The 17410-nt window shown below is 40.4% G+C and overlaps 1 protein-coding gene across 5 annotated transcripts in view; it reads left to right on the forward strand.

The window, feature by feature from the left end:
• Nucleotides 1-17214, forward strand: part of LOC127409876 (AT-rich interactive domain-containing protein 1B-like) — a 178445-nt gene extending 161231 nt beyond the window's left edge. For 4 of the 5 annotated variants that reach the window (XM_051644796.1, XM_051644799.1, XM_051644798.1 and 1 more), the window contains 8 exons: nucleotides 1739-1877; nucleotides 2289-2440; nucleotides 10947-11079; nucleotides 11166-11285; nucleotides 11374-11452; nucleotides 12050-12815; nucleotides 12967-13097; nucleotides 13508-17213. In XM_051644796.1, coding sequence (XP_051500756.1) covers nucleotides 1739-1877; nucleotides 2289-2440; nucleotides 10947-11079; nucleotides 11166-11285; nucleotides 11374-11452; nucleotides 12050-12815; nucleotides 12967-13097; nucleotides 13508-15271 — 3284 coding nt within the window. In that variant the 3' untranslated portion in view covers nucleotides 15272-17213. Of the gene's footprint in view, nucleotides 1-1738; nucleotides 1878-2288; nucleotides 2441-10946; nucleotides 11080-11165; nucleotides 11286-11373; nucleotides 11453-12049; nucleotides 12816-12966; nucleotides 13098-13507 lie in introns of all 5 variants that reach the window. The other variant, XM_051644797.1, reaches the window with a different exon arrangement.
• The last annotated feature ends 196 nt before the right edge of the window (nucleotides 17215-17410 follow it).

A 17410-nucleotide genomic window follows, 5' to 3' on the forward strand; every position in this document is an offset into this window, starting at 1 on the left:
ATGTTTGTAGAACAGCATCAGCGCCGTCTACTGTACAGGGGTGTAATAGTTTTTTGTTTCATTCATTATGGTCTCTGTGTGAATAGACCTTTCGTCGGAAGTTCTTCTCCATATTCGTCACGTATTTGGTGTGAACAGGCCTTTAAATCAGTGCAGAGCTGCATTGCATTCAAGGCCTTTTGTGGCTTATTGTGTTTATAAAAGGGCAGCAACAGCACTATGATTAATAGAGAGGCCTTTATTTTGGTCACACATTATACATACATTTTTGCATATATAGAGTGAAATTTGTTTTCTCATATCCCAGCTAAGCTGGGGTCAGAGTGCAGGGTCAGCCATGATATGGCGCCCCTGGAGCAGATAGGGTCAAGGGCCTTGCTGGGGCTTGAACCCCTGACCTTCTGGTCAGTAACCCAGAGCCTTAACTGCTGAGCAACCACTGCCCCCTAAGGACACAATAAATGTGACATTTCACCCCACGCTTCCTGTAGCACTTGCCATAGATGTGGCTGTCTTGTCGGGCACTTCTCACGCACCTTACAGTCTAGCTGATCCCACAAAAGCTCAATGGAGCCATAACACTCTTCCAATTATCAGTTGTCCAATGTCTGTGTTTCTTTGCCCACTCTAACCTTTTTTTTTTTGTTTTTCTGTTTCAAAAGTGGCTTTTTCTTTGCAATTCTTCCCATAAGGCCTGCACCCCTGAGTCTTCTCTTTACTGTTGTACATGAAACTGGTGTTGAGCGGGTAGAATTCAATGAAGCTGTCAGCTGAGGACATGTGAGGTGTCTATTTCTCAAACTAGAGACTCTGATGTACTTATCCTCTTGTTTAGTTGTACATCTGGCCTTCCACACCTCTTTCTGTCCTTGTTAGAGCCAGTTGTCCTTTGTCTTTGAAGACTGTAATGTACACCTTTGTATGAAATCTTCAGTTTTTTGGCAATTTTCATTCCTCAAAACAATGATTGACTGACGAGTTTCTAGAGAAAGCTGTTTCTTTTTTTTCCATTTTTGACCTAATATTACCTTAAGACATGCCAGTCTATTGCATACTGTGGTAACTCAAACACAAAGACAATGTTAAGCTTCATTTAACTAACCAAATAGCTTTCAGCTGTGTTTGATATAATGGCAAGTGATTTTCTAGTACCAAATTAGCAATTTAGCATGATTACTCAAGGATAAGGTGTTGGAGTGATGGCTGCTGGGAATGGGGTATGTCTAGATTTGATTAAAAATAACTTTTTTCAAATAGTGATGGTGCTGTTTTTTACATCAGTAATGTCCTGACTATACTTTGTGATCAGTTGAATGCCACTTTGGTGAATTCAAGTACCAATTTCCTTCCGAAACAGCAAAATCTGTACATTATTCCAAACTTTTGTCTGCCAATGTACATTTTTCGAAAGTTTTTTATATTTGACTAACATGTTTTTTATTGGGTTTTATAGCATTTTAGGGTATTATAGCGCAAGTTTGATTTTATGTCTCAACAAAAAATTCTGATTATCAATTTTTGTACATTGTGAAATTAAGAATGCATTGCAATGCTTCTGTTCATCTTTTTTTTTTCAAGCCCTACTTTTCACATCCACCTAAACAAATTGAAATGTATAAGTAAGACTTTTCAAGATACCAACAAAAAGAACTCATTTTTATGTCTGTTTCATTGGCTTTGTTTGACTAAAACAATTCAATTTCTCTGGTCTAACAAACTCTTTTCCACTGTTTAACAGCAAACTCAGGTTCTCTTCAGGGGCCACAGACTCCTCAGTCAACAGGCAGCAGCACCATGACAGAGATGCCAGGGGACCTAAAGCCCCCAACACCAGCTACCACACCTCACGGACAAGTTACCCCTCAGCCAGGTGCCAGGTGGGCTAAATATTTGTGCAGTTTTACCTACAGAATGTTTTTTTTTTTTTTTTTTTTTGCTGCGGGAGGACTTCCTCTGCACCCCTCTTTTTTTTAACTAAATACTAAACAAACAATACTATGGTTGTAAATATATTTTACCCTAAAAAAAGCAAGAACATAAACATACCTCAGAAAATTAATTTATTGCTATTCTCCAACACCAACTTTTACCTCATCACATTCAGTTTAGACAGTAAAAACTTGTGCATTTTTTTTGTTATTGCCGTGGCTCTGTAGATTCAGCCGTGGTAAAGTGCAGACTGTTAATTGTGATGCAGGATACTCTGTTTATGTTTAATGCTGTAGTGTCTGTCACTCTTGTGTGTTTATGTATTGACTCGCTGTCATTATTTTAACCCTCTTGTTTAGAAATAGTGGTGTTAGTGTACAAGATCCCTTCTCAGAAGGCAGTGACCCAGCCTTCCTGAAGCGAGGCACCTTGCATGCCGGAGGCAGTGGAGATGCCAGCTCTAGAATGCAGTTTGATACCAGTAAGGAGCCATATGGATCTGCCAGAAAAGGTGTGTTGTTATTGCAATAACTGCATATGGGCTGGTTTGATATTTCTCTAGTTTTCTCACTGCTGCCTCCTAGTGCACTGTTTATTAGAGGCTCAAAGTCATTGATTGCTTGGACACTGCTGCCCTCTAGTGTCTGTAGGTTAAAGTCAGCATGAAAGCATGTTTTACGTTATTTACTTTCTTTATCCATGTTCCTGACATTTTTGTGCATGATTCATCAGTGCACGTTATTCTCAAAATAAATCAGTAAATACAAATATAAAAGACTGTCTTCAAAATCTTTCATCAATCTCTAATAACATGCTTTGCCCAAGAAACGACTTTCCTTTTTGACTGACATCACCAATGCCAAGCTATTAGTCAGTGTTAAACAGTATTAGAGAAGCTACTTGAAACTGTAATTTCCCAAGCTGCAAGCTATTCATAATTAAAGTAGTTAAACTGCAGTCAATGTACCTATTTCAAAAAGTAGTTAGCCACACACCAAGTTAGTAGCTAATAAGGTTAAAGGGATTTCATTTGACATTATCTTTTTAACTATATAACTATTTATCTGGCAAAAACTAAATGATAAACATCAGCATTTAAAGTATAGTATTTTTATAAAAAATTAAAAAAAAAATGTCTTGCAAAGATTCAAATGAATCTGTGAGATTCATTGAGATGAACCGTCCAAAAACAAACCGATTTTGATTGCATTCATTCGCTCAGCCTTAAAGCTGTTTACAAAATGTGATATAAAAACAAGCAAAGTAGCATTTTGTTTCACCTCTGTTTGTTGGAAAAAGTAGCTTGTTACTTGCAAAGCTAAACTGCTGTCATATGACATGAAAAATTTAGTTAAGTTAGTCACATCTCTACTAGGGGTGTGCAGCGAAGCCATTATCTGTATCTGTGTCTGTATCTGTTGCTATGGCAAAATTATCAGTATTCAGATATAACTGGATGTGGGCGGGGCTTAATTCGGAAGTACATAAAAACGAAATGAAAGACCAATTTTAAATATAAGTCTATCCCATTTATAGTTATGGTCTCACTTCATATTAAGTGTCTTTAACTACTATGTACTAACATTGAAATACATACAATATAATGTGCTTGTTGTGGAACTACATGTTATTCTACAAGATTCACATTTGATGCTAATGAGATTGAGGTACCGGTAGGTTTAGGGGTGACGTTAGGGTTTAGGGTAAGGGTTGGTGTAGGGTTAGGTTTAAGATTAGAGTTAAGGTTAACAGTGTATAGTTCATAGTTACCATATAGCAAATATGCCTTTTATAATTAAAAAATATATATCTTTCTTATTTTTTATAATAATTATAATCATAATAATAATTACCATTGTTATATTTAGGCTAATGATATTATTTATTTTTCTTACCAGATAAAGTTTAATATGTGTTGTTGAATGTGGATTGCTCTCCCTCATGGTCCATATATATATATATATATATATATATATATATATATATATATATATATACATACAAACACACACCGATGAGCCAAAACATTATGACCACTCACAGGTGAAGTGAATAACATGGATCATCTCCTAACCAGGCTACATGTCAAGGTCTGGGTGGATTAGATGGTAAGCGAACAATCAGTTCTCGTAGTCAGCGTGTTGAATGCAGGAGAAATGGGCAGGAGTAAAGACCTGAGTGACTTTGACAAGGGCTAAATTGTTATGGGTCAGAGTATCTCTTAAACGGCAAAGCTTGTGGGGTGCTGCCGGTCAGCAGTGGTGAGTACCTACCGGCAGGGGTCCGAGGAGGGACAAACCACAAATCGGCGACAGGGTGTCGGGCGCCCAAGGCTCATCCATGCGTGAGGGCAACGAAGGCCATCCCTTCTGGTCTGAACTGTCAGAAGGTCTACTGTGGCACAAGTCACAGAAAATTTGAATGATGGTTATGATAGGAATGTGTCACAACACACAGTGCATCGCACCCTGCTGCGTATGGGGCTGCGTAGCCGCAGACCAGTCAGAGTGCCCATGATGACCCCTGTCCACTGTCGAAAGCACCTACAATGGGCATGCAAGCATCGGAACTGGGCCTTGGAGCAATGGAAGAAGATCGCTTGGCCCGATGAGTCCCGTTTTCTTTTACATCACGTGGACGGCCGTGTATGTGTGCGCCATTTACCTGGGGAAGTGATGGCACCAGGATGCACTGTGGGAAGACGACAAGCCGGTGGAGGGAGTTTGATGCTCTGGGCAAAGTTCTGCGGAGAAACCCTGGGTCCAGCCATTCACGTGGAAGTCAATTTGACACGTGCCACCAGCCTAAACATTGTTGCAGACCAGGTACACCCCTTCATGGCAATGGTATTCCCTGATGGCAGTGGCCTCTTGCAGCAGGATAATGCGCCCTGCCACACTGCACACATTGTTCGGGAAAAGGTTTGAGGATCATGATGACGAGTTCAAGGTGTTGCCCTGGCCTCCAAATTCCCCAGATCTCAATCCGATTGAGCATCAATGGGATGTGCTAGACCAACAAGTCCGATCCACGGCAGCTCCACTTCGCAACTTAAAGGACTTGAAGGATCTGTGCCAGATACCACAGGACACCTTCAGGGGGCTTGTAGAGTCCATGCCTCAGTGGGTTGGTGCTGTTTTGGTGGCACACAGAGGACCAACAGCATATTAGGCAGGTGGTCATAATGTTTTGGATTTTCAGCATATATTATATTAATACTAATAATCAGAGATGCAAACTCGAGCGGTGAAAAAGGTGAGAAAGTCATAGCAGCTGTACCAGATGAACGGTATATTTTCTGTTGATTTGTTTATTGTATTTAAAGCTTTTTTTAAGTGATTAAGCTTAAAGTAACACTTTTGAGTGTTTTTAATAAGGAAAATGAAGAAAATGTCACCAAACAATTTGGGCAAGTTAGCTACAGGAAAAGGTGACTTTAGCTGAAAGGCGAGTAGTTTGCATCCCTGATAATAAACTCAGCAAAAAAAGAAACGTCCCTATTTCAGGACACTGTATTTTAAAGATAATTTTGTAAAAATCCAAATAACTTCACAGATCTTTATTGTAAAGGGTTTAAACAATGTTTTCCATGCTTGTTCAATGAACCATAAACAATTAATGAACATGCACCTGTGGAACGGTTGTTAAGACACTAACAGCTTACAGACCGTAGGCAATTAAGATCACAGTTATAAAAACTTAGGACACTAAAGAGACCTTTCTACTGAAAACACCAAAAGAAAGATGCCCAGGGTCCCTGCTCATCTGCGTGAACATGCCTTAGGCATGCTGCATGGAGGCATGAAGACTGCAGATGTGGCCAGGGCAATAAATTGCAATGTCCGTACTGTGAGATGCCTAAGACAGCACTACAGGGATACAGGAAGGACAGCTGATCGTCCTCGCAGTGGCAGACCATGTGTAACAACACCTGCACAGGAACGGTACATCCGCATTTCACACCTGCGGGACAGGTACAGGATGGCAACAACAACTGCTCGAGTTACACCAGGAACACACAATCCCTCCAACAGTGTTCAGACTGTCCGCAATAGGCTGAGAGAGGCTGGACTGAGGGCTTGTAGGCCTGTTGTAAGGCAGGTCCTTACCAGACATCACCGGCAACAACGTCACCTATGAGCACAAACCCACCTTCACTGGACCAGACAGGACTGGCAAAAAGTGCTCTTCACTGACGAGTCGTGGTTTTGTCTCACCAGGGGTGATGGTCGGACTCGCGTTTATCATCGAAGGAGTGAGCGTTACACCGAGGCCTGTACTGTGGAGCTGGATCGATTTCGAGGTGGAGCGTCCATCATGGTCTGGGGTGGTGTATCACCGCATAATCGGACTGAGCTTGTTGTCATTGCAGGCAATCTCAACGCTGTGCTTAACAGGGAAGACATACTCCTCCTTCATGTGGTACCCTTCCTGCAAGCTCATCCTGATATGACCCTCCAGCATGACAATGCCACCAGCCATACTGCTCGTTCTGTGCGTGATTTCCTGCAAGACAGGAATGTCAGTGTTCTGCCATGGCCAGCGAAGAGCCCGGATCGCAATCCCATTGAGCACGTCGGGACTTGTTGGATCGGAGGGTGAGGGATAGGGCCATTCCCCCCAGAAATGTCCAGGAACTTGCAAGTGCCGTGGTGGAAGAGTGGGGTAACATCTCACAGCAATAACTGGCAAATCTGGTGCAGTCCATGAGGAGGAGATGCACTGCAGTACTTAATGCAGCTGATGGCCACACCAGATACTGACTTACTTTTGATTTTGACCCCCCCTTTGTTCAAGGACACATTATTCCATTTCTGTTAGTCACATATCTGTGAAACTTGTTCAGTTTATGTCTTAGTTGTTGAATCTTTTTATGTTCATACAAATATTTACACATGTTAAATTTGCTGAAAATAAAAGCAGTTGAAAGTGAAAGGACGTTTCTTTTTTTGCTGAGTTTATATAATATTATTATAATACTGAACTGAGGATTAGATTTGTTTTAGCCTATGTTTTTTTTTTTTTCTTCAATACAAATCTGGTGAAGCCCTGTCATCTCATTTTGGTACTCATCTGTGCTACTGTGTGGCTGTTTTGATTTGTATAATAACTTGTGGTAACAAATGTTTGGAATTGCACGAATGTGTGAACCTGCAGCACTTTGTCTGCAAGCAAAACCTCAAAACAGCACATCATGAGCCAAGCGTGTGAACACAGAGCGTTTCACCTGTTATGCACGCTTTTATTTGTGCTGTTTGGACTACTGTCCTGTATTTAGGTATTAGTCAGCAGTGTTGGGTAACGTTACTTTTAAAAGTAACTTGTTAGAATATTGTGTTACTCCTTAAAAAAATTTACTTAATTAAAAAGTAATTGTTTATGGAAAGTAAAGCATTACTTTACTTTTGCATTACTTTTCTCTCACAGCCACTTTCTCTTCTGCTATTCTATGTATTCCATACAAATAAGCAGGGTTGGGGAGTAACGGAATACATGTAACGGGATTATGTATTCAAGTATTCCACTACAGTTACAATTTAAATCATTGGTAATTAGAATACAGTTACATTCAAAAAGTATTTTGGTTATTGAAGAGATTACTTTGCATTTTATTGTCATTTGATTCATTTAATATTTAGTCCTTTCAGATGGAAAACATTTATACAAATGCGGTGAAACACTTTCTTATGATGTGTTACATTCATACGAGCAGACAGAGAAGTAAGTTTGAAGTAAATTTGGAGTGGAAGAAATAGAAATAAACCTTGTGTAAATTGTCAGCTTTACTCTAAGCTAAAATGATATTTCTAGCCATTTTACATGCACGTTACCAGACACAATCATATACAAGAAAATTCACGTTGGATCATAATTTCTTTTTTTTCTAGTAAGACCTTTGATATTAGGGCAAAAATCATATTCCTGATAATAATGTTGTGTATTGTTTTCCTGTAAAAATATCTAAAAATCCTTAAAACAAGATCAGTTTGATTTATCTTGTTTTAGAAACAACACTGCATAAGATATTTAGGTTTTTCAGAGAATGTATTTTTAACATGTGTATTTTGTCACAGAGTTTTTATAGTCAAAACAAGTGAAAAAATCTACCAGTGCTGAAGAAGTAATCCAAAGTATTTACAATACGTTACTGACCTTGAGTAATCTAACGGAAAATGTTACAAATGACATTTTACAGCATGTATTCTGTAATCTGTAGTGGAATACATTTCAAAAGTAACCCTCCTAACCCTGCAAATAAACCATGCATTGCATACAAGAGACATTACAGGTCATGCTAGCTACTGTACAACACTCCTGTCAAAACAACATAGTAAACAAACAGATATTTAGAAAGTAGGTCTTCACGTCATATTTATAATAAAGAATCAATAACATGAATATGCATAATTTGTTTTTCCATCAACATGGCAGCCAATATGAATAATGAAGAATAACCACTGTCTTACCTAAAGCAGCAAAGTCCAGCAATTGAACCAGCATCATACATGTCATCATGTACTGTGCCCATCGACAATGTCAGAGTCAACTTAAGATGTTTTTCAAAAGTCAGGATAAAATTCAGTGGGGAATTCCAGTCTAACATGTTCAAGGAATAAGTCTGATGAATAAATGTGTATCTATATTGTGTGTATTGCATACTGTACATTGTATGTTATTATTTGTATATTGTGTTGTGTGTAATGATGTGTATATTAAATTTTAAATTGTGTTGTAAATCTGAAGTTTATTGTAAATTGGTATATGTCTCATCACTGTCATGACTGCTATGTTGCTCGGAACTGCACCCAAGAATTTCACACACTATTGCACTTGTGTATATGGTTGTGTGATAATAAAAGTGATTTGATTTGATTAAATAAATATTGTTTTGAGTTGATCCACGGTGCGTACAGACGCGCATATTGACACAACTTGAATGGAATCCTTTTAATGCTACCAAAATGACATAAAAACGGTTTGTTTCATGAATCAAACGACTTGTTTATTATAAAACAAAAATGTAGAATATTTTTAGAAACTAAGACATTTTCTCTGCATACACAATCGATGTAGAACGTTGCTTGGAATCACTGATCCAGAGTCAACTTTTCTCATCCCATTCTCCCAGTTACGGAAAGCTGTAACACGGAGCAGTTCGGCAGCATAAGTCAGTGAATTGAGCGAGTATTTCACCCTGTGTATCATGTCGTGGCCAGTGGAAGACTAGTCTTATAATCCCTCTGCCTAAATGCGTTTACTGATTTTTTTTTTTAATGCAGTGTGTATTAACACATGAATCAACCGTGTTTCACTCAAACGAATGTTGACCTCATTTTACTCTAAAACATGAAATGGGCATGCACATTAGAGAGTTGATTGACAGGCAATGTCTATCTAATAGGTGATTGGCTCTTTTACCTGCAAGGCAGGACTTCCTTTCTACATCCATTGACTGTTGGGTGCTAGAGCTTCTTGGTTGGTCGTTCCAGTTTCTCACATTCTTTTAAATAGAAGTGACTCGTCTCTGCTAATAGGCTCTGGCCTCACTCTATAGAACTACAATGTCTGTCATGCACTACTTCTCCTCCCCAAGTTTGCACACTTTTACTCCTGATTTCTCACAATACAGGGACAGTAGAGGTGTACAAAAACAACGCATTACTTTATTTAAAAAGTAACTCAGATATTATGGTCTAAAATAAAAAATATTGCGTTACTTTACTCGATTTACTCATTTATTCGCAGCCTTTTTTGGTTTAAAAATCACATATGACCATATCACGATTTTGATGTTATTTTGATTAATTGTGCAGCCCTGAAGGATCGTGAAGTCTAATGATGTGCTCTTTAGGAAATCAATATATCACCAGCAAAATCTTCAGTGATATCCCAGCCTTATAAAACAGTCTGTGCTTGTCTTTTGCTGGTTACTTGCATTCACTTTGTTTTAGAAGAAAACTGCTCGTATTGTAGAAACTTCACCCCTTCCTCACCTCACACATCGCGTGCTGCCTGCTTAAGGAGTGAATGAGATAAAGAAGCATGATCTCATAGTTTGCTCAGAAGGTTTTAAACATTAACACAGACATTTCAAAAAGTGGAAAATACATATGATATAGTATCTTAGCCAGTGTTACTCTTGACAAGTTCAGATTTCAGAGAAGCACACAGTAAATGGTGACTGCAACGTGGCCATCGGATTTAAATCATGCCGTGCACAGTTTCATGTTTAAAGTTTAGTCATACTGGCTTCACAGACTCACAATTGCTTTGTAATTTTAAATATGTTAAAACATCGCTCTATCTCTGAGCTCATTGGATAATCAGTCTTATGAATAGTTTTTCTATTATTTGGAAGAATTCATTATTCGTTTTGAAGTCATTATTCGTATCTTTCCAAGTAAGGTATTTGGCTTCAGGCACATCCATAGTCTTTACTTTTAGTTAGGTACACCTGGTTAATATTACTGATGTTAACCAAAAGTCAAATAACGAATAAGGCATTGTTTCAGGCCTCTGTTATGGGTAATGCAGCCTTTCTCAACTCTTGCCAATAGTTAATGCAGTAAGTTATTGCTGGTTAACATTAATGTAATAAAGGTTATGGCAATTACAACAAATAATAAAAATTTGAAAGAGAAGTGTTACTATTGGGATATGTCGAGATGCTTGAGAGGTTGGACTCAACGCTCAGCCTCCATGTCCGGATCACCATCTAGGTTCCCAGCAGGCAGATGCTCAAAGAAATTTGGCCTGATACAAATATTGTCCTGGGACAAACTTTTTTATCCTTACCACTATTAACAGGAAATTTACATTCAAATCTGTCTTTATTCTGGTATTAGACACCTTTCACAATCCAATTAATTTCCAAAAAATAAAGTCCCACCTTTTTTCTTGTTGAATATTCTGTTTAAATCACAATACAGAAGTAAATTGTGTTGCGAATGCCGTCTCGTGAATCACAGGCATATTAATTATCTTTCTCACAGATAAAATTGTTCACTTGTTTTCAGGTGTCTCTGAGTCCTTCATGCCTGGACAGATGCCTGGCAGTGGTATGCAGGATATGTACCCACGTGGACCACCCTCAGCGATGGGTATGGGTCCACGACCCCAGTACCCCTACAACCATAGCTTTGAGAGGAGGTAGGCCAGAACACTATTTACTGTATAAAAACAATACCAAACCCAAAGGCAGCATGTCAGTCATTATTTAATGTTTATGTCCACAGGCCAGACCATGTCATGACTCCAGAGGGGGGAATTCCTCCCCCTGGAAATCAGAGCAACATGGTGCCTTCCAACAGTGATCCCAGCATGTTCTCAGGCAGTAGATACCCCTCTCATCAGAGGTAAGAAGTGACCATTTTTGACAATTTTATATGAATGCATTTTGGTTTGTAGATCTTTTATATCGTATTTTGTGCGTTTTTACCATAGACATGGACATGACGGTTATGTGCAGCAGTACCCTCATGGCATGCCATATGGTGCACATGGGATGTATCCCCAACAGCAGGTCAGCAATCAAATGTGATCCAATTTCATCCTCCTCTTTTTGTGAAAAACTGATATTATGCTGAGAGGTAGTGGTTCTTTGTGCGCTATTAAATCATTGTGATATGATATGAAAAGGGTCATATCATGAGGGATTTAATTTTCCTTTCATCCTTTAAGATAAAAGAGTTAATTGTATTATGAAAATATACTGCAACTTTCAGAACTCAAAATCTCCTCCCCAGCCCAAAAGACTATTTGTTGCAATCAAACTGCAAAAATGGAATGTCCTGAAATCTTCTGAATTATTTTATGAATCAGTAATGATGGATTTTCAAAGAGGCTGTTATTGAAGGATGGGGCAGTTCAGAAGTATTTTTGACACAACAATACTGAGCAGTGAACTGCTGTTGCTCATTTCACATGCAAAGGATGTGTTTCATAAAGGGACACCAGCAAAAAGCAAAGTGTTTAATTCCGAGAAAGGGTGGAAAAATGGTCCTGAAATTTTGTACAAAAAGCTTAAGTGAACCTCAGATTCTTTTTTTTTTTTTTTTTACAATAAGCCACCTTATTACCATTTTAAGTTTTTAGACAATGTATTTACTTCGCTTTACAGGGTTATAAGCGGCCTGGGGAAGGGATGTATGGCCCTCCAGCTAAACGCCATGAAAGTGAAGCCTATGGTATGCAGTACGGTGGTCAGCAGCCTGACATGTATGGCCAATATAGCTACCCAGAGCGTAGGCCCATGCAGGGCCCATTCCCCTATCCTTATGGACGAGATCGCATGCAGCCTGGTGGTCAGGGACCTCCCCAGCACAGCATGATGACTGGTGGACCACCCCCATCATCCAACTCAAGCTGTGGGTCTCATGGGAACATGTGGCACCCCAGACCCGATATGAGCTACCCTTACCCCAGCCGCCAGTGTCATGGAGCCCCCTACCCCTCCATGAGCCGAGCGGATGATTCAGAAGCCAGAGCAAATCAGGAAAGTCAATGGCCCGGTCAGCACCAGTCCCCCTGCCCACCACACTCTTCACCCTCTTCCAGCTCTATGCCCTCCATGGCCAGCCGGCAACCATCATCTTCCTACCAGTCTCCTCCAGCTATGCCAAATCATATCTCTCGAGTCCCAAGCCCTGCACCATTCCCTCGGCCTATGGGTGGCTCTATGTCACCCAGTAAGGCTCATATGATGGCCTCTATGAAGCAGATGCAAAAGCCTGGCGGCCCAGGGTCTATGCCAAGCTCCCAGAGTGGTGGTATTTCTGGCCAAGGCTTCCCAACAATCCATCGGGAAGTCAGTTTTCCGCTGGACTCTGTGGAGGCTACACAGCCCCAACTTAAACCCCGCCGAAGGTTAACATCCAAAGACATTGGTAAGTGTTCACACAGTTGCTGTAACCTTGCTTGGATCAAACAGACCCTCAAAAGGGACTGTGAAAAGCTTTATAAAAACCTCTTTTGACAAGGCTAAACCTGAATGGTCTGTTTGTGAAAAGGCTCTGATCATGCTCTTTTGTTTTTAAGGCACACCAGAAGCTTGGCGTGTGATGATGTCTCTAAAGTCTGGTTTGCTTGCAGAGAGCACATGGGCCCTAGATACTGTAAACATCTTGTTGTATGATGATAGCACAGTGTCTTCCTTTGCCCTAAACCAGGTAAGTTCTCAGCAACACACCCTGGAAACACTGTAGCAGGCTGTGCAATATGGCAAAGATAGGGTCAAGGGGCATTCAAACTGACAGCCATCACCTGATACAGGTAAAACACTGCAGTTGGGTAGGGAGGCTTAATAGATACCAACAGTACAGCGACCTCTAGCAATTTAACAGCTGTCAGTGTGAACACCCTTTATTTAGCACATTGAGACCAAACTATTTGGGGTCATCTTTAAAAAAAATAATAATAATAATCATTTAGCATTTGTTTATATGGTAATGCTCAGAGACAATTGCATAAGTCTTTTACAGCCTTTGCAATTTTGCAGCAATGTTTATAGCAGTTTTAAAGAAATGATAGGTGTACATTCTAATGTAATGCAATTAAATTTTGTCTTTCACATTTAAAGTTGCCTGGTTTCTTGGAGCTCATTGTTGAGTATCTCAGAAGGTGCCTAATAGAGATCTTTGGGATCCTTGAGGAATATGAAGTTGGCACTGAGGGTCAGAAAACTCTCCTTGGTTCATGTTCAGAGCCAACAGAGGTAGAGGAACCTCCCAATCAAGACCTAAACAGCCAATCAGAAACAGAACAGGTGGAGAAGAGATTAGATGTGGAGTCTGAGAACCCTCAGGCCAGTAGCTCAACAGAAGCATTCGTTATGGAGAAGGAGGTGGAGTCCACTGAGAATAAGGCAGAAGATAAAGAGAAAAACATTGGTCAAGAACCATGTCCGCCATTGGAGCCCAGACCTAAGCAAGCCAGCAAGTATGACAAGCTGCCAGTGAAGGTAGAGGAGAGGGAGATTGTGGCTGACCTTGTGGAGGATCGTTCAGAGCTGCTAGGCCTAGTCAGTGAGTTCACCAGCGGCCTACTGCACTGGAAGGCTGGTGGAGGGGACTCCACAGCCCACATCCAGACCCACTTTGATGGATGTGGGGAAGAGGAAGAACCGAAGTCCTCAGACTATCAGGAAGGTGTGGAGGCAGATGGAAAAGCACCATTGGAAGCAGAGCCCAGGAGGGAAGGGGAATTGCAAAGAGAAGTTGCAGGGTCCTCAGAGGAAAGCTTGACAGCCACTATTGATGAAATGCTAAGTTCTCGTCCAGGGTCCCTATCTGTAGGTGAAACTCAATCATTCCCCTTCCGCAATAGAGAGAACCAGAGCACCATCGCCTTGGTGGAAGATGAGCCACGATGCTGGGACGAAGCACCTCTGTCCATAGCAGAGGGCTGGCAAGATGAGTTGGCCAAGCGCTGCATTTGTGTGTCCAATATCATTCGAGGACTCTCCTTTGTCCCTGGTAATGACAGCGACATGGCTCGGCACCCAGGTTTGGTGCTCATTCTTGGTAAGCTGGTGCTTTTGCACCATGAACATCCAAAAAGAAAAAGGATGCCGCCGACCTACCAGCGTGAGGAAGAGAGAGGTCTGGCTTGCAGCAAGGATGAATGGTGGTGGGACTGCCTCGGGGCCTTGCGTGAGAACACCTTGGTCACCCTAGCCAACATTTCAGGACAGCTAGACCTGTCGATTTATCCTGAGAGTATCTGCCTTCCGATCCTGGACGGGTTGCTCCACTGGATGGTGTGCCCTTCGGCGGAGGCCCAGGACCCTTTTTGCATGGCAAATGGCTTCTCCTCGCTCACACCCCAGAGACTGGTTCTGGAATGTCTGTGCAAACTGAGCATCCAAGACTCTAACGTAGACCTTCTTCTGGCCACACCTCCTTTTAGCAGACAAGAGCGCCTTTTTGCCACATTAGTGCAGCATGTGGGTGAACGAAAGAGTCAGGTGTGCCGTGAAATGGCTGTAGCCGTCCTCTCCAATCTTGCACAGGGTGACTCTACAGCCGCCCGAGCCGTTGCCCTGCAGAAGGGCAGTGTGGGAGCCTTGATAAGCTTCCTGGAGGACAGTGTAGCTATGGCACAGTATCAGCAGAGCCCTCACAGTCTCTTGCACATGGGACACCCCAACCATTATGAGCCGCCCAGCATCAACATGATGTGTCGGGCTGCCAAAGCCCTGCTGGCCATGGCCCAGGTGGAGGAAAACAGGCCTGAGTTTGTGCTCTACGAGAGCAGGCTGCTCGATATTTCATTGTCCTCCGTGCTGAACTCTGGTGTGGCGGCCATTTTGTGTGAGGTACTGTTTAAGCTTGGCCGCTCGTGACACGCACAATGGAATCTGGAGTGCCATCAGGAGGAGCTGAGCCACAGAGATCACGCAGAATTGATGGTATTATATTTTTATTTAAGACAAAGAACGCAAACAAAAAATGTTTTACATACAAAAGAATATAGAGAATATATATAGCTCCTCTGCCCCATTTCCCAGTTTTCATTTTTTAAATGATTTTAATACAGATATTTAATACTTGATATTTTCATTTTTTTCATTTTTTTTTTTCATCTGTGTATTTTCTTTTATTTGTTTTAACCAAAGTTGGTATCTGATACAGTAAGGTTTTAGAGTATTTTGCTCTCATGATGTTTTCTAATTGTTTTGATGCAGTGTTCGTTTTTGTTTTTTGTGGGACTTTATTTGGGGAATGCAGATTTATTTAAATTGTGAGACATGTTGTAGATAGAGTTTCTCTTGCAATGTGTTGCGATAAAAGAAAAAAGAAAAAGAAAAAAAAAACACTGATTTTAAGACATACATGTATACAGCTCTGAAAAAAGCATTGTGCAATAGTTTTAGCTGGCTCAGAAGGGAAATGATAAATGTGAATGACCACAAGCGATGTTTAGATCTGACTACCAGTGTTGCACTGTTTAACCACATCAGTATCTGAGGGTCAAGTGAATGTTGGTTCTAAACTGACTTGCTTCCATATTAGCGCAGCCACAAAGAGTTGTCTCTCTGACAGTGAACTTAAAGTGCTTCGGTTACCCCTCCTCTCTATTCTATACCCACGGGTCAATTTGTATATAGGAACTGTATATTATATGGGCCCATTTTCAAGTTTTCTTTTTTTTTCTCCAAGAGATGTGGTATTATACAAAGTGAGTAGTTAATGCTACATGCTATTGACATTTTGCAAATGAATATTATGTCATTATAGGTGAGGGTAGTCTTCTAATGTGTAAGGGGTAGTTCATATAGGACGCATTCTTGCATTAAGTCTGTGTTATTTTTTTAATTACATTACATTTCTGACTGAAATCTTTAGCCGTATCTCATGTATGGGAGTAAATATATGTGTATGAATGCATTTTCTGTTCAGTTCAGTTGTGCTCCGTCTACCTGTTTTTAAAGAACACATCTTCTTTTCAGTTCAGTTGTGCTCCATCTGTTTTTAACGTAATAACGCGTCCTATATGAATGCCCCCCCCCCCCCCCCCCCCAGGACTTTTCTATGTGTCCTATAATGGAGTTCTGTGTGACAGAGATAGCAATGGCTCCCTCTAGTGGCCTTAGATTTCAGAAATTACATTCTAACTGAAAAACGGTCTGATGGCATAAATGTAATTCAATGTGAAAATGAAAGTTACCCTAAAATGACAATGATTTTAATGAAAAATATAACTCTTTATGTAAGCTCTTTTAGCTCCATATGATTTGATGACCATTGTTTATTCAGTGTAAAGTCTTTATACATGTTCCACATGTTAAAAGTAAATGTACATGAAATTTGGTCAAACACTGTGAACGTTGTTCTTGAGTGTTGTGTCTTTATTTTTGAGCATCAGAACATTCAAAATTAAATCTGAACTTGCCCAAAAAGGTTATGCACTACATACTTAAAACAGATAGTGCACCCATAAATGAAAATTCTGTCCTGTTGTTCTAAACCTATATGTTGTTCTTTCTTCAGTGGAACTCAAGAGATGTTAGGCAGAATGTTAAAGACTGAAATTCATAAAAGTTTATCCTCTTGTGTTCCATGTAAGAAAGACATACAGTTTTGTTCTCCTTGGTAAATAGTGACAGAATTCACATTTCTGGGTCAACTATCCCTTTAAAGGGTTCACCTAAAAATGAAAATTCTCACATAATTTACTCACCCTCATGCCATCTAAGAGGCATATTACTTTCTTCTGCTGAACACAAACGAAGATTTTTAGAAGAATATCTCAGCTCTGTAGGTACATATAATGCAAGTGAATGGTGATCAGGCCTTTGAAGCTCCAAAAAGGAGATAAAGTCAGCATAAAAGTAATCCATACAACTCCGGTGGTTTAATCAATGTCTTCTGAAGCAATCCAGTTGGTTTTGGGTGAGAACAGACCAAAATATAACTCCTTTTTCAATGTACATCTAGCCATTACAGTCTCTAGACACAATCATGATTTCAAGCACGATTAC

The sequence above is a fragment of the Myxocyprinus asiaticus genome, chromosome 19 (genome assembly GCF_019703515.2).
Source record: "Myxocyprinus asiaticus isolate MX2 ecotype Aquarium Trade chromosome 19, UBuf_Myxa_2, whole genome shotgun sequence".
NCBI lineage: Eukaryota > Metazoa > Chordata > Actinopteri > Cypriniformes > Catostomidae > Myxocyprinus > Myxocyprinus asiaticus.